Source organism: Xiphophorus hellerii, chromosome 24 (assembly GCF_003331165.1).
Source record: "Xiphophorus hellerii strain 12219 chromosome 24, Xiphophorus_hellerii-4.1, whole genome shotgun sequence".
Lineage (NCBI taxonomy): Eukaryota > Metazoa > Chordata > Actinopteri > Cyprinodontiformes > Poeciliidae > Xiphophorus > Xiphophorus hellerii.
Genome location: NC_045695.1, coordinates 13,466,981 through 13,494,912, shown reverse-complemented (window position 1 = coordinate 13,494,912; position 27,932 = coordinate 13,466,981). Strand labels below are relative to the sequence as shown.

Genomic DNA, 27,932 nt, shown 5'->3' with positions numbered 1-27,932 from the left:
TGGTTTGTGCAGCAAAGATTTTCATTTGTGCTCCTATCATTCTAAAGATATAAAGAAAAATGTTCTCCAGGGGTATTTAAAATATATATATATATATTAAATATTTTATGTTTTTGTATAGCAAAAATTGTCATTTGTACTGCTATCATTTTGTAAGTTGCTAACCTATGAATATGAATACTTTAATTTTAACCTGGAAGAAATTCAATTCAAACTTGGTCTTATTTCGAATGAACAGGTTGCTACAATGCCTCCCAAAACAATCTTGGTGACCTGTATCTTAGCTTCTGATCACTAGAGGGTGCTATTAGACAAACTGTACTTTTTAAATACAAAAAATAAGAAAATAACCAAGCATGTGCTTGGCATGTACTCAGCCCTTTTGAGGTCAATGTTATGATCAACAGCAACACTTCTTTTCAATACTTCATAGCAGTGCATCAAGGTAAGTTTGTCCACTTGCACCTGCAGTATGCAAGATTCATAAAAGGAATGTATTTTTACATATTTTCCAAAATTGTTACTGTTTCAGTACAGTATGATATAAGACAGCTCATCTGTGCCAAAAATATATATATACATATATTCAGGCTTCTCCTCCAACCTATGCTATTGCAATCTGCAGAAATGCCCCCTCAACAAACCCTCAGAGCCAGGAGATTGTCTCAACGCTGTGATAATGGCAGAAAAACAATGTACTGACAATAGATTTTCTGCAGTCATCAGTGGCTATGCTAAGTAGCCAGAGCTGTCATGACATGCAATGCTATTGGGAGAAGGCTCTAAAATAGCAAAGAGTAATGTGGTTTGCATAGACATTTTGGATGTCAAGCAGAAAAAAGTCCCCAGGTGTTGCACATGGAACCTCTACATGCCTTAGTAGTGTGAGTTTTGCTATACAAAAACATAAAATATTTAATATATATATATTTTAAATACCCCTGGAGAACATTTTTCTTTATATCTTTAGAATGATAGGAGCACAAATGAAAATCTTGTGGCCCAAGATTTTCATTTGGCCCAGTTAACCCTGCAAAACCCAGCAAAGGTATTTGGGGATGACCAAGAGGCTGCTGCACATATAGCCTCCAGAGTGACCCCAGACACCCAGCATCTCACGCTCACAGGACTCGGTCAGGTCGAGCTGAAATCGCCACTCTTGACCCGTAAACCGACGAGCGAATAGGCCAGGAAACACGGCTGCACAATGTAACAAAAGCAAACCTGAAGCAGCTACGATAATAAATAAAGACAAGCCAGATATGGAGGCACAATATAAGAAAAAGCAAACCCAAAAACGGAAATTAATTGAAACCTTCAATTCATCCATGTGCTGAAGATGTTTGATCATCAATCTGCAGGCTCTCTGTTCTTCTTCATCACAGCATCTATTTTGTTGCAGTCCTTGTCTGCTCTGGTTTGGTTCTTCTCAAGTTTACCTTCTATCTCTGAATGTTTAAAGACGCGATCTGATAGAAGGTCATCAAGGAGCTGTTAACTCTCAATATTATTGGTGAATATTGTGATGAAAATATTGACTGATTAACAAACATTTTCATCACTTTTTTTCTCCTTTCTTTATCATCACCAGCACAGAAGTTCCAGTTACACCAGCTGAAATAATTGATCACTAAAAGACTTTTAAACCTTAAATTTCCAAATCTCAACTAAAGACGTGGATCTGGTCCAACAGAGACGACAGGAGGCTCTGATTGGAGGAGTTCAGTCTCACCTGGAGAACAGCTGCTCTGATTGGCTGTCGGCCGTTCAGCTCCTGTTCTGGGTCTTTCTTCACACTCACAGCTCCTGTAAAGACATTTCTTCATCAGTGAAATATTTCACTAGCAACAGGCTGGAGCTGAACATGTTCATGAAGGTCCACCACAAACTAGAGACCAGAACTGGGTCAGAACAGAACCTGAGATCATTGATGATCTCTGGTGTGAAGTTCTTCATTGTATCATATCTGGTATCATGACTGATACCAGTGTTCCCAGTCTGAAAGCTCCAGTGCTTCACTGGGTTTAGAGACAATCTGAGTCGTTGCTCCTCACATTGTTGGTTGTTTTTGTTTTCATGCAACATTTTCATCATTGATTCATTCAGACTTTCATTCAAACTCTGATTTACTGACCAACATCCTTCATGACTAACTTTAAATTAATATCTCAGAAAATTAAGTTACTGTTTATTAAAACACTGAAGATCAACCAGTTAATATCTTTTATTTTATCTCTATAGATTCACATGAATCAGTTAGAAAATGGTTTCTTACTTTCTGTCTGATGGTTCAGGTTCATTACTGAACACTGGAGGATGATCTTTGGACAAGTCGCTCCTCATAGATGGACTGATGGGTCCTGGAGGTTCTGCTCTGTCCTGATCTTTCATCTTCTGGCCTTTTGGAGAGAGAAACCAGAACCAGTCAGTCCAGTGATCCGGTTCCAGTAACTGTCCTGTGAAGCAGAAAGCTGGTTCCCATCATGTGTTCAGAGGATCAGAGTGAATCATTTGAATGAATGAGTGAACATTTCCTATGAACTAGTGAACTTATTTAGCTCCCAGTGGACTTGAACGCATCATGACTCTATTGTAGCTCTGTATGGAGGGAGTCAGTGAGCAGAAGGTTCTGAGGGAGCAGCAGCTCAGGTCGGGTCCACAGCTCTCCTCCAGACAGAACCGGGTCCAGCTGGGATCTCAGCAACATGTCAGCCTCTGTGTGCAGCTCAGCAGGATTTCCTCTCAGCTCAAGAGACACAAAGCAGCTTTCAGGGACCACAGCATCCAGCTGAGGTACCAGCTGGACCCACTGCAAGGAATCATGGGTAAACAGCTGCTTCAATAGGGGGATGAAGCCCCCAAACACTCAGCGAGGCCTGAAACATATTTAGTCTATTGATCTGATTGAACTTCAAGATAAAGAGACACATTAATGCAACTCTTTTAGTTAGAAACTAGTTTGTTACAACTGATTTAAAATGTTTGTGAAATTATTTATTTTATTATTATTGCTCCATTTAAAAGTTTTGTTATTTTTAGGGCTGAACCGACTGCAGTTTTCTGGCTGATCGATTCCGATTTTGCAGATACTGATTGCTAAACACAGCAACCTTTCAGGTAAGAGTCAGTCTGGATCTGGATGCATTTTTCCAGCAGAGCTTTGAGAGACAAAGAGTTTCTTCCTGCTGAAAGGAGCAACAAGAGGAAAACCTGGAAAAAGACCAAACTCAGTGAGGAGGAAGAGAGGAAATCTGTGGACGGCTTAAAGCCGGTTCTGATCCACAGACAAGAGAAACATCAGTTTCTGCTGAACCCCAGACTGATGAGGGACGGAGTGATGTGATTCACTTCCTGCTGATTTCAACAAGCAGAGAAACTAGTTTACAATGTTTTAGTTCTGCTTTTTAGGTTAAAACACCAGAGAGAGTCGCTGCAGCAAGAACTGATGGACTGTAAAAGTTACATTAAGTTCTCAGTTTATTTAGATTAAATCTGAAAAGTTCATTATTGCTCCACACAAACAGATCAGCTTTAGATGCTGCTGTCATGGTAGATCCATACCACTTTATTCTAAAGTCATGAAGTACAATATTGCAGCTGACCAAAGTGTTGTACAAAAATAAAAACAAACAACAGTAAAGCAACTGTAAGAAAATATAAATAAAAACATCAACAATTCAATCAATTAGGAGCGCAGCATTAAGACAGAGATGTTAGCTCACTCTGGGTTTAAACCCAAAAAGAAAAAATGTGTTTTTAATGAGTTTTAAAAAGTTGTATCATAGAGTTGACCATTCACCAGGTTAACCCTCTGATGCATAACTGGGCCCTTTTTGACCTGGTGAGGTCATCTTTTTGCAATATCTTTGTAATGAAAAGTTTTCATCACTTCATATTCCAGGTATTCCTCAAAAGATATGTTACTGATGTCATGCAATTACAATTTTTGATTTACATTTCATACATTTTAAGAAACAGCATGTTTTATATTACTACCCCTTTCTTCTGTGAGTGGGTCAAAAATGACCCACATTCATTTCCTATGGAATTTAATGGGAATCTTTGTTTCTTACCAACTGTGACTGTCAGGAAAACATGTTGTTGTGAACCGTACACACTGAGTCCTAACTGTCACCCCTGAGTAATAATATTTTACAAAGCAAGAACTTCTACATATAAGTATTATCTTTATTTTTACCTCACAAATGTGTGTATGTGTGTCAATCATCAGTACTGTGACAGTGTTATTGTCACAAATCAACCTATTAGTTAAGTGAAATTGTGAAATGCTCTCACAATAAAGCATTTCATTTAACCTGTGACTAATTTCTTTCTACATCAGGCATTTAACAAAGTAAACAGGAGAGCCGAGCGACCCAAGCTGCGGCGGGTTCATCGGTTAGAAAGGCTCCAGAGAGCCGAGAGAAACCCCCGCGACCTGAATGGATGGAAACAACTTAATAAAAATTATTTATAAATGTCAAAAGTTTCCCAAGAGACATTTCACTATTGCTGCATCGTTTCTGCCAGCAGATCTGATTAGAAACTTGGATTTTTCTAATGGCAGCAACAATAAGATACACATGAAGCCTGTTTATGTTGTTTTACAATTTGGATTAAAATTAATGTTTCTACAACTGATGTAAATATTTTATCCATCAATTCCCCCAAAAAAACTTTTTACATATTGAATTTATTACAGCAGCGTCACAAAAAAGGTTGAACTTAGTTTATAACATGAATAAAATTAAGCTGCATTTTAACATGTTATATGCAGCAAAAAGTGATCAGTTAAACTTTGGCTCATCAAAGTGAATTTATGATTTAGCAAGGAAATAATAATGTGTCCACATATTAACAGGTTGGTAAGAATGGTTTCTTCCCTTCATAACTTTAGTCATTATTTGAAAACATTTTGTGTGGAATAAGGTTATGTTTGTCTGATTTTAGTTTTATCATCTGAAACATTTAAGAATTATAAAATACAAAATGTATAACAAGAGCAGCAACATGATATCTAACCGCCTCATGATCTTACAGAGCTGAAGTTGGCTTCAGATTGAGCTTCCAATTCAGGAAATGGTAAAGGGCCTTTACCCATTAGGGCCACCTACTGGTTGAGCATTTTCAATCTGCTTGAGTTTAAAAGCTGAAATACTTGCACTCTTAAAATATGGGCTACATTTTTCTACACTAATAGCAGAAAACTTTAAACTATAGATTGTGATTAGTGAAAATTTGGCCATAAATCCAGGAACCAAAACCTCCACAGTAACCTCCCTTTGTTTTAACAGAGATCAGAGTAACTTTGTTCACCACAGAACCAGAAACAATCATTATCAACACATTCATGGCTGCTGACACCAAACCATGTAAACAGAGCTGCAGGGACAGGAAGTTAGTCTGGAACAAAAGTCTGACAGAGAATCAAACAGTTCTGACTCTTTTCTCTTCATAGAGAGAAAAACTCACTGAGCTGCAGTGAAGTTTCAATAAAAAGTTATTTTACCTTCAACTCGTAGAGAGACTTGATTTAATTCGCTCGTTCTTCAGAGTTTCTCTTCTCTTCCTGCTACCTGTGAAACATGAGCCCCTCCCTCAAGTACACCTCATTTACAGGAAGTCACCTGAGTTTCTCTACCATGATGCGTTCAATGACATTCAGTAACATTCACAGACATAACTAGCTTCATAAACATCATGCTGTTTATCCATAGGGTGATATTTTCTAGAGTGTTGCTGCAGCAAAACAAGGAAACAAAACAAGGAAACACGTCTCTTTGAAACTGGTTCAGAACTTCAGGACAAAGGAGAAATCTACAAACGGTTTATTTTAAAGGCCTCTGATTGGTCGCCTCTAGTGATGTCATCAGAGGAAGGTTGTTGTTCTGCAGGAGACAAAGTGTCTAAAGAGATTCTCCAGAAAGTTCTGGCTGCTGCTGCAAAGAATCAGATCAACTGGGAATAAAGTTGGAATTTCAGTTTTCAGCTTTTCTTCAGCAGCTGAACCAGAATCTGCAGTTTCATCCTGGAAACCAGATTTTTCCTGATTCAGCTCAATTCTTCCTCTAAAACCAGATGTGATGTGTCTCTCTGAGGTATATATACATATATATACACATATATATATATATATATATGTAACTTAATTGAACAAATTTATTCAGTTAAAAGATAATTTATTCACAGCAAAGTTAGTTTTTCAGTAAAAGTCTCTACTTACTATAAAAGATTGGTTATAAAAAGACAAATATTTAACATTTTCTATTGTAAATTTCTACAAATAAATTGTTTGCATCTGCCCTTGTGATGGACAGGCCATACAACATTATTATTATATGAGTCCCCTGAGTCTTTCTCATTTGGGCCATCAATGAATTTCTAGGAGACAAAATGAAACATTTGGGTTTATTTGACTCCAGAACTTCAACCTCGAGGTAAAGAAAACAAAGGAGTCAGTTAATTAAACCGATAACATCCATTAGAACAATGAGGCAAATCCTTTGTTTTGTGCCTTTGTTACAAGCTCTCATCCATGCTGTTACATTCATTACTTGGTTGGTGTTTTTGTACATTCATGGACAGAAATATGTCGTTTTTCTGTAGTTCAGTGGGACTTTGATCAGGGGATTGTTGGACAAGGTGTTGAAACCTGGAGATAAAATAGTCTAAAGTAGGTTTGGTTCATTTTTCATCAGGATGTTTTAAGAGGTTATGAAGAGCTTTAAAAACCCAACCTACTGCAGAGATGAGATATTATCCCACTTTCTCAGTCAGGAGAACATCTGATTGGCTGGTCAGTGTCCTGCTGGTTCTCTCTTATCTCTACCTGCTGTAGAAATGAACTGATTCATCTAATTCATCTAGGAGGGGTGGAAGTGAGTCATTAAAGAGAGAAATAGGAAAAAACTGCATCATATATGGTATATTTATGATGTAATAGTTAACAATACAGGGTTTATAATTACCTGACTGATATGAAAATGCATATTTCACCAAATGCTAAATAATAAATAACAGCACTTCAAATTGGACCCATATGGTCAGGATAACAATCGGGCCCCAGATGGTATTTACCACAGATTAAGAAACTGACTGTGGGTTTAATGTAGAACAACTCAAATTACATTTATTTGGCCTGAAATATCAGTTCTGCATTCTGGTTTAAACAGCAAAATATTCTTAGAAAAACATGGAGCAGGTTTGTTTCAACTTTAAAAATAAATTTGTTGCATAATTTGGAATATTTCTTCCTACAGTAATCACTGTGTGTGAAGTATCTGGTGTTGGATCATGAAAAACGTCAGTCTCTCCAGAACCAGGAGACTCTTTGTGTCTTGAAAGCCTCTCATCGGTCAGGAAAGGTCCAGAGAGCCGAGAGACACGGAGGGACTCGGAGCAGCAACACTTACCTCTGTTAACAAGTCAACAAGTTATTTCCATCCTGCGGCTCAAAATGGACGCTGTTCTGAAGGAGACCAAAGTTGGTTTCAATTTCTTTTTTCACAGAAAGTCACACTTGTGTTTTCTTCAGCGTCTAGAATCAAAGTTTAATTCATCTGAATAAATATTAACAGTTCAATTTGAGTTTACAGAGTGAAACAAAACTAGAATAAAGATAGAAAACTTTAACTGTTTCTGTTTTGCTGTTAGTGATTTGAAGCTGAGCAGCTTTTTTCATGGATTCAGCAGAAAACCAGCAGAACAAACTATTTTTATCTTTAATGGTGGATTATGAGCGCTCACTGCCCTCTGGTGGTGAACTATCGTAACTACAGGTATTCCTATTCATGTTGACTCAACCAGATCATTTGTTTAACTTAATTTGTTCTCATTTTCACTTTTATCAGTTCAAATAAAATCAACTTAAATTAATGTTGTTAAAGAGCCACTACAGGGTTAATAAATGGAAAAGAAAATTAAACTTACTTCAGAAAAATCTTCTCAAAAAGATAAACTGTCGGTAAATATGAGAATCAAAGCCTGAAAAATATAAACAATGAAAATGTGCTTGTGATAAAATCCAACCCGCTGAGATCAGAGGATTGAGCAGGATGAAAATATCTAATGGAGAAAAACTAAATATAAAAAGTTAAAGTTTAAAAATGTAACTAGTTAATATTACTTAGTTAATTGCATGACTGAATTAATCTGTGAATAAATTTATTAAACATAAAATAATTTGTTGATGCTGTTAATTTAATTTAAATACTTTTATCTGTTTGACATGACTATCTAGGAATAGGAAAATTATATAGTGGTGGTTGAAAACCTCAGCAGTTGAATTTGGTGCTTTTGAATAAACATTTCAGGGAGGAAAAAGAAAAACTAAAACATTATTTAATATGAAAGCTAACAGAGAATATTAACTCGTTTCTGTAGCTCTTAATGTGAAAGTACCTACCGGAAGTGAATATGGTTTGTAAATTCTCTAGCTTATTAGAGAAGCTGTAGTTACCATCTGAGTCCACTAGAGGGCAATAACCGCCCTGCTCTGAGAGAAGTTCAGTTTGCTTCTTCTGCATCAATCTTCTGAATGTTTCCAGGATAATTTAATCGATCATAAATATTCTCCTAACTTCTAACCGCAAAATCAGCGTCTAAACCAGAGTTGTAGAGCTTCGTTTCAGCTCTGATGGAGCCAAAGCTCCTCTGAAGCTGCTGCCAGAGTCTGTTAGCATCGCTAGCTCCGTTAAGAGTCTCTGCGGCTGTTTTCAACTCCGTGGAGCTGCTTCTAGTTCATACTGACCGATAAAACACTGATTGTATGTTAAAGTAGGCAGAAGAGTTGATATTAACATTAAATTATTCATTTTAATAATAATATTTATAATGAGTGATATAAACGTGATCAACTTAGAAGTCAGAAACCAGCTGCAGCTCTACAAACTCACCTCTATATTCAGAGCGGGGAATTTCCGCCCCCTGGTGGCCATAGTGGGAACTACAGTCCTGATAATGCTGCATTATTTACATTTAATATCCACTTCTCCACTTTATATAGAGAAAAACTAACAATCTTCCTCAGTTATATCCACCATTTTCCGACTCAAATATGATTTTGAAATATTTTAAATATCATATTTGATTTTATATTTGTAATAAAGAGTTTTAAATCATAAAAGATAGCTGATGTGTTAAACACTTTACAGGAAGTTTTGTGACTCTAATTTACGGTACTAACATATGCTGACTTAATAAAAGTGAAAATTAAAACAAAAATAAACAAAACCTCCGGCTGAAAAATGTACTTGAAGAATGTCTGTAGTTACGACAGTTCACCACCAGAGGGCAGTAAGAACTCACTCAACCATCATAAAACTGATCAACTTTATATTTTCACGAAACAGTTTCTAATAACTACATTGATTTAATTCTGTAGACAGTAATCTGCAGAATTAGGATTCATACTTTATGTTATTAGAACTGGAGAATCTTTATTAAAATAATTCAAAACGGAAGGTAAATAACAGCTATTTAGAAATAGTAACGGCAGGTGGAAATGTAGTTACCTAAAAAAAAAAGAAAACGTTAAATTTTATTCAGTTAAAATCCTTACAAAAATATTAACTGTGGGTAATTTTGAGAATCAAAGAATGGAAAAACTATAAACATTACGAAAAATATATTTATTAGTGATAAAAGTGAACTAGCTGAGATTTGAGCAGAATAAAACCATCTAAAGGGAAAAAATAAATAAATATTTTTAAAATTAAAAACTCACTGAAACTTTTAAAAATATTTGAGCACTGTAGTAAACAGAAGATTATTTACATTTTTAGGTTTGTTTTTAACAAGTTACTCACTCTGTACTGCCCTCCTGTGGTGACACACTGTAACTACACACTAAAATCATTCAGACGAGCTTAATGATAAAATTGAATAATGATAAAACTTTGATCGATTATTAGTGAACTGAAGAACAGGCGCTGCTGTCCAGCATCAGAGTTTAAATTTGCAGCTGCTGATAATCAGCTTGTATGTAAAACAAGCTGCTGCTGGAGCCTGTTAGCATCGTTAGCATCGTTAGCTCCGCTCAGAGTCTCTGCGGGCTGTTTTCATCTCTGTGGAGCTGCTTCTAGTTCACACTGACAGATAAAACATTGATTTCATGTTAAAGTAGAAAGAAGATTTAAGAAATAAAACAGCAGAAACACGAAGAAAGCAACACGGGCTACATTAGCCAATCAGGAGAGGGAAACTAGCTAGCTGCTAACTTAGCCTTCTGCCCCCTAGTGGACGCAGTATGTAAATACAACCAAAGTAAAGCTAGAGAGCTGATATGTGAATAGCACTTCCTGTGGATTCCTTCAAAGTAAAACACAAGGAACGAAATTCTCCTCTAAGTACATTTTAGCTTGTTAGTTTATTATATTATCAGAAAGCATAAGTGTGTAATTTTCTTAGGATGTGATATAAATTATATAATTGGGCTCTGAAGCAAAATTATCATAATTATTCCGTTTTCCAGAAAAAAATAATATATCATAAAAATTCTCCTGACTCTAAAACGGAAACTCGGCATCTTGGTGAACAAACCAGTTATTTATTTCATCAGGAAACATTATTATGTAATTTATTTAGGATATATAGATGAGTTATCTGTGTGTAAATAACATATCTATATATTAAATCATCTGTCAGTCCTTTAGACAGACCATAATAATATTAGTATTTATAATGAGAAAGATATAAACGTGATCAACTTAACAGAAGTCAGAAACCAGCTGCAGCTCTACAAACTCACCTCTATATTCAGAGCGGGGAATTTCCGCCCTCTGGTGGCCATAGTGGGAACTACAGTCCTGATAATGCTGCATTGTTTACATTTAATATCCACTTAATGTGGAGTTTAGAGAAAAACTAACAGTCTTCCTGAGTCATATTGACAATTTACTGACTCACATATTATTCTGACATTTTTTAATTCACTTTTTGGAGTTATATATGTAATAAAAACAGTTTAAAATCATAAAATAAAGCTGCTGTGTTAAACTCTTACAGGAAGATTTTTCTGGTCAGACTGAATAAAATCCTGCAGTGACTCTTATTTAACGACAGTAATGTAAGCTGACTTGTTCTGAATTAAAATAAAGATAAACATCTGGTTGAACAATTTCCATTGATGATGTAAATAATGAATAAATCCAGAAAGACGGCAGGGTGACCGATGGAGAATGTGCTGATATGTGATGAAAATCGACTGTTTCATCTCATGTAGATCTGAACATATAAACTCATATCCAAGCATCATCATAGGTGGAGTCGTTGGTCCCGTCCGTATTAGCGCTGAATTTTCCTGCTGCCCTGAACACATCTTCAGTAAAACCAGCCTCACTGAGGCCAATAGACCAGCGCTACGTTGCAGGAAAACTCTGAAGCTTCTTGGCTGGTTTTGGCCTCTAAACTGAGACGCTCTCATATGAAGTGAAATGTTGCACATTTAAGGTGCTGGAGATGACCTTTAACCCCTCGCTGTCCCAGGTTTTAGGTAGTGTGGAGGTGAAGAGCCAGACTCCTGATCTGCTGTGAGTGACGTGACGCTCGGTGGAAGTCCTGCATCCTGTTCCATCTTCATGTTGGAGACGTGAGGCTTTGCTTCTCCTGTCTGGGATTTGATGGGAAACGAGTCACAAGATTCAGATGATTTCACAGTCGTCACTTTGACGATGCAAACTCTGGTTCCTCTCAGTGTTTGGTCTGTCAGAACGCTGCTCAGGTTCCTCCTCAAGGTTTTCCTGCTTTTCTTTAAAGTTGTACGACTTTAAATCCACACAAATAAACCAAAGAAAGTCGGTTATTATCTCATCTTCTAATGTAAATTTTTGTCCGTCAACAAAAGCTGGAAAATAAAACTGTTCTACTTGAACAACAGCTGTGCAAACTGATCCATCAGATCTGTGAGCAACATGGAGTTTATCTCTGTTTCATTTCAACTTTGACCTTTTGTTCCTTCCTGTTGCATCAGAAACTTCCCGTCCTTAAAGTGAATCAGACGGTTTGAGTGAAACCAGGTTTCAGGTGGACTGAAGTCGTCTTCACTGTGAACTTCATCAACTTTCTGCTTCACAACAAAACCTTTCAAAGCCAAACACACATCCAAGCAGCTGAGTTACAAATGATCCAAGTTCAAATCTTGTGTTTCTTTTCTCTGGAGGATCTGCTCAGGACGTCTGGATCTGTTCTGAAGTGGATTTAATGCTACAGATCCGGAGGAAGTTTTAGTGTTTGGCTCTGAATCTATAGAGCTGCTATCATGTCTCATTTTAGCTCAAGTTTTTTCACCACAACAGAGTAAAATGACATTTTGCCCCATTAACATGCTCTTTAAAGCTTTTAAAATGAAATTAATACTTCATATTTCTGCTGAATTCAACTCTTGTAACTTGAACTCAGAGTATTTTTCTCTCTTCTGTTCCTGCAGATCATCAAACAGATCAGATGAAAAATAAAACTGAAAATCTTCAACATCCTGATCGACGTCTGGAAACTATTTGAAATAGAAACGTAAAATGTTCTGAGGTCGGTGACCGCCTCGTCCGTCGGCCTGTTGCTACACCTGCATGTGAAACCAGCAGAACCGCTGTCGCCATGGAAACGCTAGGGGGACACCTCGGGTCCAAACATGGAGGAGGCAGCATCATGCTGAGGGGAAGCTGGTCCCAGTTGATGTGAGTCATTTTGATGCTTTTCAAGGTCATAGTGAAAGTAAAAAGCTTCAACATATAAAACATTATTTTAAGATAAATATAGCCTTCTCAAAAATAAAAACACTTTTCACTCTGAAGAATTTTAAAGAACTCATAAAATTAGAATTAGTTTTATTATAATGAAACTATTTTGGATAAAAACCAAATTAAAAACTAAAACTTTTCATAATAATGACAAAAAAGAATCTGAATTTGTAATAAAAACAAAATAAAAAGCCAATAAAAAGAGAAAAGTGTTTTAAAGCCATAAAGTAGAAAGATAAATAAAGCGTACTTCTTGAGGAGGAGTCGGTCCAGCGCTCCGTCTGAGGTCGTCTCCATGGTGACCTTCAGCGTCTCCTTGACCTCTTTGAGCCGAGGGTCTCCGGTCCGACGCCCCGTGGATTTCAGGGGCGTCGGACTGCCACCGCCGGGCCCCCGAGGGCCGCTGGTGTCTGGGTGCTGCAGCAGCAGCCAGAATAAGCTGCGGCGATGAAGGCCTGGAGGAGTCTTCATCACTCTGGGAGGTTTCCATGACAACTGTCAGCAAATCTCAGTTTGTTTTCTGCTAATGTCAAAAAAACACAATTTCACTGTTGCAGTGTTTCCATGAAATAAGAAATGAAATTAAAACCACATGTGAATAATTTATCTCCAGGATTCAGAGGGAACCAGAACAACCTCAGAGATCTTCTCTAATATCCAGCTGAATACCTCAATTTAGGCTTTGATGAGAAGAGAGCTGCTCTTTTCTCATCAAAACCTAAATTGAGGTATTCAGCTGGATAATGTTCAGGTTGGCACCTTAACACTTGCTTGTCAACCTCTCTGGATGTCCACTCAAGGCGTCACAACACCAAATTATTATTCTCTTTGCAGTTGTGAAACGTTTAAAACTTCCCATATTATTTCATTCCTCATAAATCATTTGCTTACTTAAACAAGCCACTCTAAAGAGAAAACTGTTCTCTGAATTTAGAAAACTAAAACTACATCAAAATCTTGCCTTATGCGATGATCATGACTTCTCTACTGTCAGACAGACCACAAAACAATCCTCACTCCCTCCTTGCATGAACTTCCTCTCACCTACTTTTCTTTCCAGCTTTTAGATAATTCATTATTTTTCATTTTGTTTACTAAATCATTTATTTATTTATCTATACTCTGTATCTTCAACATCTTCTTTTTATTTTCTTTCTGTATTTGGTTGCTTAAGAGGAAAGGAGATCAGGCTTTTTCTGTTGTTGCTCCTCTTCTATGGAACAATCTACTTTTCCAAATTAGATCTGCCCACAGCCTGGATCATTTTAAATCGCTTCTTAAAACTCGTTTTTATTCCTTGGCATTTAATTGAACTAGTGTTTTGATACTCTGTTTTTATTCATTTGTGTTATTGTCATTCTTGTGCAGCACTTTGGTGCAGTTTTATGCCTGTTTTTAAAGTGCTATATAAATAAATTTGACATTGCTTTTTTCTTATAACTCCTACCTGAGCTCCTCCCTGCTCTGCTGCCTGATCTGCTTCACTCTTCTTGCTCTCCTGTTTTATCCTAACTTTTCTGATTTCCTTCTTCTCTCTTTTTAGCTCCTCCATCCACTTTTCTAACTCGCCCATTCCTTCACTACTCATCTTTTTTTGATTTGATTTTCGTTTTCTGTCGTACTTCATCCTATAACTCAGTCAGTTTTTTTGAGTGTTTAATTAAGTAATATTTTTCTATCAATTTATTTAAATTCTTTACTGAGTTAGGGTTTTGTCTTTTCATAAACTTCCAGTCCTTACACTGGAGTTTATCTTTCGGTGTTAATTTGCTATTCCCTTTTCCCATTTTGAGCAAATTAGTCAATTTCGTTCCAGTCTTAAAAACACATAGGGTGGACTCTAAAAGACTGGATAAATTCTTAGCAGGACGGTGATCAATCCCCTGTTGTGGTAATTCCCTCTTCAACCTTTTCAGGTGGGAAATTCTTGCCTACATGCATCCACCAGAGGTTCACCGTTTGCACTCCTGCCGTTTGGTATGAGGACAAATACCTAGTGGTATTTAAATTCCTCCAAGTATTCTCACACTCACACACACACTTGGTATTACGGGTTTTTCAGTTTACGCGGACTCCGCCGTCCTTCTGTTACCTATCAGTGCCTAGGATTCATGGGGTTTTACACCCCAAAGACCCTCAATCGTTCGCTCACTTTTTAATTTAAACGCTACTCACTTGTCCCCCCTTCACGGACGTCCCGTCAGCCGTTGGTTTCCAGCAGGCGTATCGGACTCCGGCTTCGAAGGAGCAATTTATCCATCCATCCATCTTCTTCCGCTTATCCAGGGTCAGGTCGCGGGGGTAGCAGCTTCAGAAGGGAGGCCCAGACTTCCCTCTCCCCGGCCACTTCTTCCAGCTCTTCCGGGGGAATCCCGAGGCGTTCCCAGGCCAGCTGAGAGACATAGTCCCTCCAGCGTGTCCTGGGTCTTCTCCGGGGCCTCCTCCCGGTGGGACGTGCCGGGAGCACCTCACCAGGGAGGCGTCCAGGAGGCATCCTGACCAGATGCCCGAGCCTCAACTGGCTCCTCTGGATGTGAAGGAGCAGCGGCTCTACTCTGAGTCCCTCCCGGATGACTGAGCTTCTCACCCTGTCTCTAAGGGAGAGCCCAGCCACTCTACGGAGAAAACCCATTTCGGCCGCTTGTATCCGCGATCTCGTTCTTTCGGTCACGACCCAAAGCTCATGACCATAGATGAGGGTGGGAACGTAGATCGACCGGTAAATCGAGAGCTTCGCTTTTTGGCTCAGCTCTCTCTTCACCACGACGGACCGGTACAGCGCCCGCTTGACTGCAGACGCTGCGCCAATCCGCCTGTCGACCTCCCGCTCCCTTCTTCCCCCATTCGTGAACAAGATCCCGAGATACTTGAACTCCTCCACTTGGGGCAGGACAAACCCCCTGACCCGGAGAAGGCACTCTACCCTTTTCCGGCTCAAAAAAATGGCCTCGGATTTGGAGGCACTGATCCTCATCCCGGCCGCTTCACACTCGGCTGCGAACCGCTCCAGCGAGAGCTGCAGATCACGGCCTGATGAAGCCAAAAGGACCACATCGTCCGCAAAAAGCAGAGATGAGATCCTAAGGCCACCAAATCGGATCCCCTCAACACCTTGGCTGCGCCTAGAAATTCTGTCCATGAAAGTGATGAACAGAATCGGTGACAAAGCTCAGCCCTGGCGGAGTCCAACTCTCACCGGAAACGAGCCCGACTTACTGCCGGCAATGCGGACCAGACTCTGACACCGGTCATACAGGGACCTGACAGCCCGTATCAAAGGGCCCGGTACCCCATACTCCCGGAGAACCCCCCACAGGGCTCCCCGAGGGACACGGTCGAACGCCTTCTCCAAGTCCACAAAACACATGTAGACTAGTTGGGCGAACTCCCGTGCACCCTCCAGGACCCTGCAGGGTGTAGAGCTGGTCCAGTGTTCCACGACCAGGACGAAAACCACACTGCTCTTCCTGAATCCGAGGTTCGACTATCCGACGGATAGTTTCCAGCAGGCGGGTCGGAGACACAGTCCTGGAAAGGATCTGTGAGACTCCTAGGAGCCTGCGGTGGTCACGGTCTTCTGATGTCCGTTCCTCCCTCTGGAAGCCGCAGATTTCTGCCTCTGCTCTCAAGCTTCATCTGAATCTAGCCCTGCTTTTGTGGTCGCTATTTAATCTTATTTCGAAATTAAAATATCCAGGGTGGCACCCAATACCTCAAAGTCCCTGATTGGTACATTTTGATGAACGTTCTCCCAATTATCTGAAATAAATTTGATTTCTCTTCTTTACTTTCTTCATCCGGGGTCTGAGTCTCTGTGTGGTCCATCTTTTCTTCGTCAGCCTTTAAATTTTCTTCCCTGGCTTTAAGTTTGTCCATCTTCAATTTAAGTCCAGCAATTTCTTGAGTGAGCTCTTCGTTCACCTTGCCAATCCAGTACAACTGTTGCGATTTCTCCTTCATTGAATTGTTAAAGTTTTTTTTATCGACCATTGTTCCCCATTTTACCTTCTTATTATGGGTTGACAGGGCTTTGCTTTCTGATTGTAATTGTTCAACTGTCGCTTTAGCCTCGTCCAATTCACTATTTAAAGTCTTGAATTGTTGCTTCAAATAATCATTTTTGCTGACCAGCCTTTCATTCTCTGTCTGCCAGGTATCTTTTTTCCTGGCATTCAGTCTCTCAATCTTCAGCCTCAGATTTTCGACAGTTTTCTGAAGCTTCTTGTTCTCTTTTGTAAGCTTCCGGCAGCTCTTCTCCAAACTTTCCACGTTCTCCAGCAATTCATTTCGTCGCGCCATCGTTCAGTTTTGTTTGAGATTGAAGACTGCAAATGAATTTCTCTGTGGAACCTGGGAATACAAAGACAGGCGGCTGTGATGTCACAGACAGGATGAGTGACATCACAGCTTCACGTCAAAGCCACAAGAAGTCTGCTGGGTGAGGGGGAGGGAGAGGGGGGCGGATGTTGTTTTTTTTTTTACTTTATTCGCAGACACACTGTATAACGACAGAGTTATGCCTCATTTGTTCTGCCTCAAGAAAAAACAAATACAGATAAACATATTCAAGATAAAGAAAAAGCTAAGGGTTCATTTAAAGCAATACAGATTCCAATTGTTTTATTTTCTGTAGCTCTTTTTCTGTCATCTTCATGTCGAATCTTCACATTCAAAGACAAACTCCCAGGATTTTCTGGTTTTTATTCATTTTTATTTTTCACAGATTGTGAGAACATCCCACCTTTAAATGGCTTGTTTTCCGGTAGAGAAGAGACATTAAAAAAAAATTAAAGATAGGCAACAAGATTCTATGAAACAGTGTCATTGTTTTTATTGTTTTATACTTGTGCATATGTATTAATTGTTTTTATCTTGTAACCAGGTTGCTATGTATTGCAAATTTTTTGCTCAGGTCCCTCTTGAAAATGAGATCTAGATCTCAACGGGGTTTACCTGATTAAATAAAGGAATATGAATTACACCCATTGAGTAAATATGAATGCAGCAGCGCCCTCTGCTGTTTGACAAAGGTTAAAAAACCCCAAAAAACTACTTGCCGCATGTTTACGTTTATTAAGTGTTATGTCACCGAATATCTTACAAAACTCAAACTCTTATGCATCACTTTTTACACAAAGTGATGCATTTCAAACAGTTATTTCCATGATCCAATCAACTTCTATTCAGAGACCAGAAAGTTCCTAACAAAGTCGATAAAATGTCGAATAAAAATGATTTTACAAATCCTTTAAACTCACTTTACTTTGAGCCATGATGGATTAGTATTAGATTTTTTTTTTCTAAAACAAGTAATTACAAAAGTTATTTCCTCTATACAAATATACACAAAACTGTTGTTAATCTTTAGTTTGGGCAAGAATGGTCACCAAAAATCTTGCAATGTTGCATTAAATCGATGTTTATGGTAACTATTTAAGACAAATTTACGGAATAAGAAAATATATTAAATTGGATGCTTTTCGAAAAGCAAAAATAGTGACTTGTGTCTTGTAACAGCATGCAGGATCCCACCTGAGCAGAGTCTCTGCAGCTCCTCACCATGTGGTCTCCACGACCATATTAATAGAAAAATGTTTAACAGTTTTCAATTTTTTAAATGAACCAATTCCAGTGAACTCGTTACAGTTGCCATGTTTGCTCGTTTTATTTCCACAAGTGACATAAATTATGGACATTCAAGTTTGAATAATTACATAACCCACTAAATATTAGATTGTCTCTGTGCTGCAATATAAAACATAACGCAACGTTTGACACATGCACTGTTTCAGTGCAAAGCAATATGAGCTGATATCATTTTGCGCATTTATAACAGCTGACAAAGGCTTTACATTCAAGTATATTTTTAAATATCGCCTCTGACCAAACAGAATGAGAAGTAGTGGTGTTGGATGCTGCCTCTTTTTTTTCCTTTTCTTTTTTTTAAATCACTTAAAAAATAAACAAACAGACAAATAAATAGGTCAGTTTCTTTCTTGGCACCTGTTCTGCATGTTTGTTTTTCAAATTATGTCTGTGTCACAACTTCAACAACAAGATATGATCCCACCGTCCTCCGTTTTGTTTTGACACTAACGTAAGTCTGATTTAGCCCGATGACAGAAGTAAACGAAAAATCACAGGAATGTATTTACACAGTGGAGCTCTTGTAAAAATGATTTTTTTAGAAAACTCACCATTTCTGCCCATTCAGAGTCATGCAGTTCGCTGCAGCTACAGAGAGTTAATGTCGTTTCAATGATTTGCACCTCACATGCTGTCAGCTCATACATTTATGTTGACAGTTACATAACAGTACAGCTTTTGTGGCAGAAATAATCATAACATAAAAATCACTTTGGCTATGCAAAGACTCATGCTGCTTTAATTTCTCTCAAAGTCTCTAATCTTGCTGAGACAAAAATAGTTCTGACATCAGAATCCTGAGAGAAAAAGTTAGAATTCTGAGATTAACATAATTCTGAGATTCAGTGTAGAATTAAAAAAAAATTCTCAGATTAATAACAGAATTCTGGAAAAAATCAAGAAATAAAAGTCAGACTTCTGACATTCTATGATTTAAGTTAGAATTTTACGCTACAAGTCTGAATTTTGAGAGGAAAAACGTCAGTATTGGAGATTTCTTTTCCCTCTTGAATACTCACACTAGAACCACATTTTATTAGGATTTCATTAGGAAAAAGAGAAGTTTAGCTAGAACGCAATAAAAATTGTACATGGGTCTAAAAATTTATTGCACACCAACATAGAAGTGGCGTACATTTGTTTTCATCTCCCTTAACCCTGATGATACCCTGGAATACAAGCCACTGTCTTTACTAGCAATTAGTAAACAGCATCCATTAATTTGTAATTACATTTCAGAATAAATCCAGATGTTCTGCGAAGGCCTCAGGTGAGACCAGAATTGAAGTTTTGCTTATTGGGAAACTGAAACTGACCCCTGAACATCATGTTTTTGTCCTTCCACTTTAATTCATGTTGGTCTATCACATAAAATGCTAATAAAATAAGCTCAAGCTTGTGGTAAAAGGGGAATGAAAACTGTTGAGGGGAAGCCTATCTACATGCAGACTGCCCCAATCGTGGCTGACTCAGCGATTTGCAGGTAAAGCCTTTAAAAATAATCTAATTGTGATTGCTTGTGATTTTGCACTCTCTCAAGTTCTTCCTCATGGTTTTCTGCCGACGTCTACCTCGCCAGCTGATGCATGCTTGGCCATGCATTTTGCATCCCAGAGGCTCCAGTTAGAAGTCAGAGGTAGTATGTTGCAGTAAGTACTGTCCTCTGTCCACGGCTCAGTGGTAGCTCTAATGTGGGACAGAGGACGGTGCAGGGGGACATCTCCTGCTGCGTCTGACAGAGACGCTTCAGTTCTCACCGTAACCTCGGTATCTGTGCTCATAGGCGCCCCCTGTGGTTCGTTCTGGACATGGTGAGTGGCAAAGACATGGAGGAGAGGGAGGACACCTCCCAGTAGAGCAAGCGGGACAGGAAGAGCTGGTAGAGGATCACCATGGAGATGGACTGACAGAGGATCACGCCGATGGTGATGACCTACAGAACAAAAGGTAGTGACAAAGGTAATGAAGATTTCAGGTAACGGACAGGCAAATTCTGGAAGTTGTGGCATCGCACCTTTTCCTTCTGGTGGTCGTTGAAGACCACAGACATGAGGACGAGGACGGGGTGACAAAGGAACCACAGGAAGCAGCCCTGTGGAGAGAAGACAACCTGGAGGTCAGGCGGCTGTCAGGCTCAGAGGCTGCTGGTGGAGCTCGGAGTTGTCACCTTAGCAAAGCAGAGGTAGAAGTCTCTCTTCAGGGTGCTCCTCTCTGTGGAGACAATCTGGTAGAGGACGGAGGCCAGCAGGAGGGACAGCGCCACTCTCAGAGCCAGGAGGAGGAGACCTGCTAGGCTTCGTTGGGCGTGATAACTGTGGTGTTCGCTCTCTGACTCAGAGTACTGCTCCCACAGCAGCAGGACCCCCTGGGAACCACAGATCGGGTCAATGTGTAAGGCTACGCATCGAATTGCTCTCTGCCTGCCATGACTGCCGATATCAACTTCTTTGTGGACAACACCAATCCCCACCAGAACATCGAGAAGCTTCTCTAGTAAGAAACTCTGGCCACATAAAAACAAAAGCTGGTACCTGTGTGACCACGCCGCCGACAGCGACGGCCGTGGACGCCGGGGAGCGCTCCCACTGCAGCGGTCTGGACTGCGGCTTCCTGCCTCGACTCAGAGTCCAGCCCATACACAGGCTCAGCAGCATGTACAGCATGGACACCTGAGACACCATGTCCCAGACTGCACGGCAACACACACAGAAGCGCAAAGAAGACGTGACTAAAGGTGGCGTTGTTTAATTGATGTGTGAGAAGAGTTAAGGTGAGGCGCGGAGCGCAACGTACACTCTGCCAGGCTGCCCATCAGGGGGATCCCAGTACCGTCTCTGGAATACCTGCCGGACACCAGATTACTCATTTTTAGTTCAACTTAAAGAATAAAGCTCGGTTCAAAGCCATTCATATTTGAAGCTGTTTTGATTGTTTTCGTTTCTCCACAGAAAACAGGAGAATGTTCAAAAGCAAAACACATTGTATTGACATTGTGGCGTCAATAATGAGTGGATAAACATTTGTGTGCATTACAGCAATCAAACACACAGATAGAATATCGTGAAAGAATTGAATATTTTCTAATCGCTCATTTCTGAACGTAAAACTCATTATATACTGACTTGACGGTGGACACTTCTATAGGACGGTTGGATGGAGGCTACCTGGCCAGGTGGATGTAGTTGCAGAGGGCAGAGCAGCCTTGCAGAGCCAGGGCCATGGTCAGCACCTTGAGGACCGTGTGCATGGGGCCCCCTTTCTTCAGCGCCTGATACAGAGGCTGGAAGTAGATGCAGCAGGCGATGAAGTAGGCGAGCAGTAGGAGGAAGTAGAAACTGTGCAGCCCTGAGAAAACACATTTGTGTACGGTTAAAAACTAAACCCCAGGAAGAGTTTGGAACAACTAAAAACATGGCCGTCCTCCTAAACCGACATCGTGTGTCAGAGTCGTCTGACCTGCTTCCTCTGCGCTGAAGTGATCCAGCGGGTTCCCAGCAGAGTCGGGGTTGAACAGCAGGAGAGTGAAGCCGAGGTCAGCGAACGACGGCGTTGCTGAGTTTTCCTGACAAGAAGACAAACAACGGGAATATTTCCTCATCCCAACGGTTGTATTTGAATTTTATGTCCGTGGAAACACGCAACATTCCCAGTTACCTCGCACGTGTATCTGTCAGCGTACAGCACCTGCCAGGCTGTGGGCGAAGACTGACGAGGGATAGTCTGGTTGTGTTGGTCCTGGCTGAGGGAAACTGAAGCAGGTGGTGGGGAGAAAAGTCAGTCAATGGCCTCTTGATCTCTTCGTAGTAATAAACTAGAACACTTACTGGTGAACTGGGCTCTGCTGAGTCGCTGGGAGCAGCTCAGGTTGTCCAGGTCTGAGTCCATGTCCTGGTACAGCAGCAGCCTGGCCTCCTTCTCTGTTCCCAGGGATGGGTTGTCCAGCCGACACACCAGCAGCCCGCCGTCACCTGCTAAAATTAAACAAGTCAAGAAAATATCAGACACTTTCTACTTTTTTTAAAGTGTATTTTAACATCGAGTAATATTTTATTACAGATTAAGATAGATAAAACAAGATTTCAATAAAGGAATGACTACATCAGCACCAATCAAATTAGTTGGGCAGTTTATTAAGTTAAAGAAATAAAGACAAGGTGAGACTAAATACTACGTTAATATGAAATAAACAATTAAGAATGAGATTTACAGTATAACAACATAGGGCAACGTTGACTGAATATATTTACATGTCTCAGAAAAGAACAGTACAGATAAGCAAATAAAAATAAAAAGCTAGGGGGTTTAGGTTTCAAATAGTACATTTAAAGCATTGCATATTTCAAACGTTTAAACACCCAATTTATTGTTAGATCTGATATAATATTTAATTCCATTGAAAAAAGCAGTAAAACATGGTTTCCTTTCAGTGAATTTGCTACGATGAATGTGATATTTAGCCAATAATAAAACTCGGAATTGCTAAGCATTCGTTTACCAGAGAGGTAAACTCATCTCACCACCAAGTCCTTTTCTGTCACATACATTCTTTACTGTCTGACTTAATACAGTAGTATTGAGTACTACTGTACTTCTCCTCCTCCTTTTACTACTACTACTACTACTAATAATATATTTTAAAGAGTTGTGCCTCTCATGGTAGATGTGTTGGGTTAGTTCTGATTTAGTCTTTTTCTAGACTTTTGTTCAAATATTTTTTATCTTATTTTATTTCATTTTTGTATTTTATTAATTAACTCGTTAAGAAATAGCAAGATTAGACACCTCAAAGACACCTCGACTACAACCACTAAGTCTCGAAGGAGTTGAAAGGGAATCATTGCGGGTGCAGAGCAGCTTATGTTGTATTATCTTTCAGGTTACATGAGCGGCGGAAGAGAACAGACAGGGACAATCTTCTCCAAGGTGTGAATCTTCCTCCTAAGGTATCCGTGGCTGTGACACCTCTTTCCCAGAACTGAGAATTAGAGGACCAGGAACGCCTGGCAAGAGGGGAGCCTCAGAAAAAGCACCAATGGAAGCAGGACTACCACTGTCAGTGTCCAGTTTGTGGTCGGGCAAAAAACAAAAGCACTGGCCACACACAGATTAAGGGGAAACGATACTGTCCAGCCTCTGGACAGACGGTTTTGTCTCTTGGGAAGCAGTGACTGTTTGAAAGATTTTCTTTGTAGTTTTCATCTTTTAATATCATCCCAGCACTTTTGTTTTAAAGCCCAGAATTGTTTTTAAATTTCAACAGGACAGCAGCCATGTTATGAGGGCTTAGTTAATAACTGCAGCGGTCTTTATTCCTCTTTATTACATAATAGCACATGTAATATTGCAAACAACTGTTCAACCTTTTTTCGATAAATGTAATTTTTTGTGACCTCAGTTTTTCATGACGCTAAATCACCTTGTAGCTATAGAAACTGAACTTTCAGTCAAATCACTCTGTTTCTTTATATTGCTGAAATTTGGTATCAAACTAAATCTGAGATATTCTGTGTTTAGCTACAGAAAAATTACATGTTATTAAGCTATGTTGATATAAACACTGATTAATTGGTCTCTCCAAATTCTCCCTCGGTATGAGTGTGTGTGTGTGTGTGTGTGTGCATGGTTGTGTGTCCTGTCTGTCTCTGCGACAGACTGGCGACCTGACCAGATTAATAATAGATTAATAATAAACACTGCAAAAAACTAATACAGAGAAAAGAAAATTAATGGAAGAATTTGACACTCCCTTTATCATTTTGGTTTGCATTTGGATCTGCTGAGTTTATGGCTTTAGGCGTTGCTTTATACATGTCGAGGTCTATTGTTAGCCCTCTGCGAATGTAGGTGTGTAAGAGTGAAGAAATGTCAATGATCATTTATTTGTGTGTTCTATAATTTTGTTGGCCCTCTCAAAAGTGATACTATCAACAGTATAGTAATTCAATAATTCAGAATAAACAGTAATTTGGATGTTATGCTATATTGAACTTGAAATTAGTGTAAAAAAAAAATGCTTCGTGGAGCATGAAACAGGTATTATTACTAAAATGACATGAATGCTGCTGAAACATGTACTTGAGTAGAAGCTTCAGATTTTTCCTCTTTTCCTCCCCCAACCTCTAATTGTCTCTTTTGCCCCATTTTTGGCCGACAGGTTAAGGCGTTGGACTCCAAATCCAATGCGGTTTCCCCGCACAGGTTCGAATCCTGTAAGTGACGAAGATTCATTTATTGTCTTTTCCGTCGCATAAATGTTTTCATTTAGGTTTGGATTATTCTGGGGTAACACATTTTTTTGTTATAAAACACACTGTTTTATATTTATATAAAGTAGTGTAACATTACAAGTGTGCAATGTTGCATTAAATTGATATTTACTGTGCTTTTCTCGCCCTGATTTTCAATTTTTCAGCAGCTAGACAGCCAGACAACGATGCTAAAAATAACCAAACTTCTTCCTTTTATACTTGTTTTATTGAAGAGTGGCCTCTGACCACTGCCATCACTTTGGCCATCGTGAACTGTAACATACAAGGCTTAGTATTAGCAAACAAACATTGCAAATTAGCCAATATTATTAAAATGTATACTGGAAATAGAAATGTATTGTATGTTATAATCTTCAAGCCCCCCCTCCAAAAAAAGGGGGTGAAAGTTGGTTCTCATACTGTTTCTGATAAAGTTAAAAAGGTTGAAGAAATTTATATCTATTCAGCAGGTGCATTTGCTTCATGTGATTCATGATGTTCAGAAAAGACAAATGAGAAAATAAATATTTCAAAGGTATGTAAGTGTATGTTTATTTTTTAAAGATTATCATAGATACAATTTATATTGGGCTTCCTTGTGTTTTAAAGTTTCCTTTAAGTGGGAAATGTTTGTTGAAGTTTGATGCTTATAGATATTTAAAAATATAATTATTAGTAAAAAGAAAAAAATTTAGAGCAAATTTCTGTTTTTCAGAAAGTATTAATAAAATGTTTTAAATTGACATTTTAACAGTTTTAATCTGTTATTTAAAGGTATTTTATCAGTAGGACTAAATGAAGTTTTTTTGTACAACAAACAAAAACTGGGTAAATCTTACTGGAAAAAAGTGTAAAATAACAGCATTATTATGATAATTCATCAGAAAAAGTTGGTTAAAATTACTTGATAAAACTGTTTTATTACAAAAATAACCCTTTTCAAATCACAGTAAAAATTTGTGCAAAACTATGGGAAAATCTGTTCATTTCACAATTTAACACTGTTGTAATTACTGTTTGGTCAGTAAAACAGTTTACATGTTCACTGTGTTTTCTACAGAATTATTCTGGCAACCACAGCTGCCAGTTTTTTTTTTGTAAAAACAACAGAATTTTTTTTACAGTGTATGTTAGATCTTATCATTCCAGTGTAAATCTGTTTTAGTGATTTTCTATCTGCTCCCCAGTCACTGCCAGCCAAGCATCTTAAAATATTTAAGATCTTTTTACATTTATCTACCACTTTTTGAATATGAATATTCCATTTTAGTTTTTCATCGAACCATATTCCTAAAAATTTTATACACTTTACTTGCTCTAATTCTTGATTATATAATTTTAATTTTATTTCCTTGTTTAATTTTTTCTGAGTAAATATCATTACTTTTGTTTTTTCAACTGAAAACTTAAATCCCCAGTGCAACGCCCATTTTTCTATTTCAATAATAACCTTTTGTAATTTTCTTACAATGAAATCTACATTTTTCCCTCTTTTCCAAACAGCTCCATCATCTGCAAAAAGTGAACATCCAATTTCTTTTCCAATATCTTTAAATACATCATTTATCATAATTAAGAACAATAATGGACTTATAATACTTCCTTGCGGAGTTCCGTTTTCTACTTTATATTTTCCTGAGATCACTTCACCAATTCTAACTTGTATTTTTCTATTTGTTAAAAAGTCTTTAATCCATTTAAATAACTTTCCTTTAATGTCCAACATATATAATTTAATTAATAATCCCTCAACCCACATCATATCGTATGCTTTTTCTATGTCAAAAAATACTGCCACTACACTTTCTTTATTTACTTGTGCTTTTCTAATTTCATGCTCTAGACATAACGTTGGATCATTAGTGCTCCTCCCTTTTCTAAAACCACTCTGAAACTTTGATATATATCCTTTACTATTTAAATAATATACGATCCTATTGTTTATCATTCTTTCCATTATTTTACATATATTGGATGTTAAAGCTATTGGTCTGTAGTTTTCTGGGTTTGAATTATCTTTTCCTGGTTTTGCTATTGGTATTATAATTGATTCCTTCCAGTTCAATGGTAGTTTTCCCTCCTCCCAAATTTTATTATATAATTGCAATATTATATCTTTTGATTTTTCACTAAGTTGTCTTATCATTCTATAATAAATCCGATCTTTACCCGGTGCTGTATTTTTTGTCTTCCTGAGTGCAGAATTCAATTCAGCTTTTGTAAACTCAACATTTAACAGATTATTTGTTTCTTCAACACTCTCTACTAACTCTTTATATTTAAGTTTTGTATTTTCTCTCCCTTTTCTTCCCTCTTCACTAATATTATTTGAACTATGAATTTTACTAAATGTTCTTGCCAATATTTCAACTTTATCTTCATCTCTTACTATATTTATATTACCCATTTTTAATATAGGATATTCAAACTCTCTCCTTATGCCATTCATTCTTTTAATTATTTTCCAAATTTTTTCTATTTTGGTTTCTTTCCCTATTGTGCTACAGAAATTCCTCCAATATTCTCTTTTAGCATTCTTAATAGTTCTTCTTACCATTGCTTGCTTTCTTTTATAATCAATTAAATTCTTATAAATTGGGTTACCTTTTAGTACTTTAAATGCTTTATTTCTTAACTTTATTGCTTTTTTACATTCATTTGTCCACCATGGCACCATTTTCTTATCATTTCTACACCCTGTTTTCTTTATAGAATTATCTGCTGCTTCCATAATTATTTTACTAATTTCTAAATTTATATCATTTATATCCATTGTCATATCTACTTTCTCTAAATTTATTTGACTCAAGTATCTAAATTTAATCCAGTCTGCCTTATTAAAATTCAGTTTTTTATTGACCTTTATATTGTTATTTAAATTTAATCCTAGTCTTATTATAATGGGAAAATGATCACTACCTATTGTTGAATTTTTATCAATGAACCACTCACAAATACCAGCTAAAACATCTGAAACAATTGTTAAATCAATAACTGATTCCATCATTGATTCTTGTTCCCCTCCCATCATTAATACATACAAGATTTTTCATTCCCATTAATTCTTCTATAACTTGTCCATTTTTATCATTACTTTTACCCCACAATGTACTATTTGCATTAAAATCCCCACGCCAAATTATTTTCCCTTCCAAATATTCGGTTAACTCCTCCAATATTTCAATCGATAATGTTTTGCATGGATTATAAAAATTTATTATTGTAAATTTGCCTTCTTGTTCCCATATTTCAATTACTATATATTCAAGTTCTTTCCCTTTCCCTAATACCTGATATTGTATCC

At 38.1% G+C, this 27,932-nt stretch overlaps 1 protein-coding gene and 1 long non-coding RNA gene across 2 annotated transcripts; both read right to left on the bottom strand.

Annotated features, from left to right (window-relative positions):
- Positions 1–1,758: 1,758 nt before the first annotated feature.
- LOC116715983 (uncharacterized) lies at positions 1,759–5,634 on the bottom strand. Its single transcript, XR_004338319.1, has 3 exons — positions 5,510–5,634; positions 2,276–2,399; positions 1,759–1,806 (listed from the first exon to the last, which is right to left on the bottom strand). It is a non-coding gene; the product is annotated as an uncharacterized LOC116715983 (long non-coding RNA).
- Positions 5,635–18,374: 12,740 nt separating this feature from the next.
- Positions 18,375–24,895, bottom strand: LOC116715491 (integral membrane protein GPR180-like). Its single transcript, XM_032555900.1, has 10 exons — positions 24,875–24,895; positions 22,205–22,388; positions 22,035–22,129; positions 21,837–21,942; positions 21,545–21,725; positions 21,174–21,223; positions 20,912–21,069; positions 20,548–20,745; positions 20,395–20,472; positions 18,375–20,313 (listed from the first exon to the last, which is right to left on the bottom strand). Exons 1-10 carry the CDS (start codon positions 24,893–24,895, stop codon positions 20,158–20,160), a joined length of 1,227 nt encoding a protein of 408 aa, XP_032411791.1. The 3' UTR covers positions 18,375–20,157.
- Between the last annotated feature and the right edge of the window lie 3,037 nt (positions 24,896–27,932).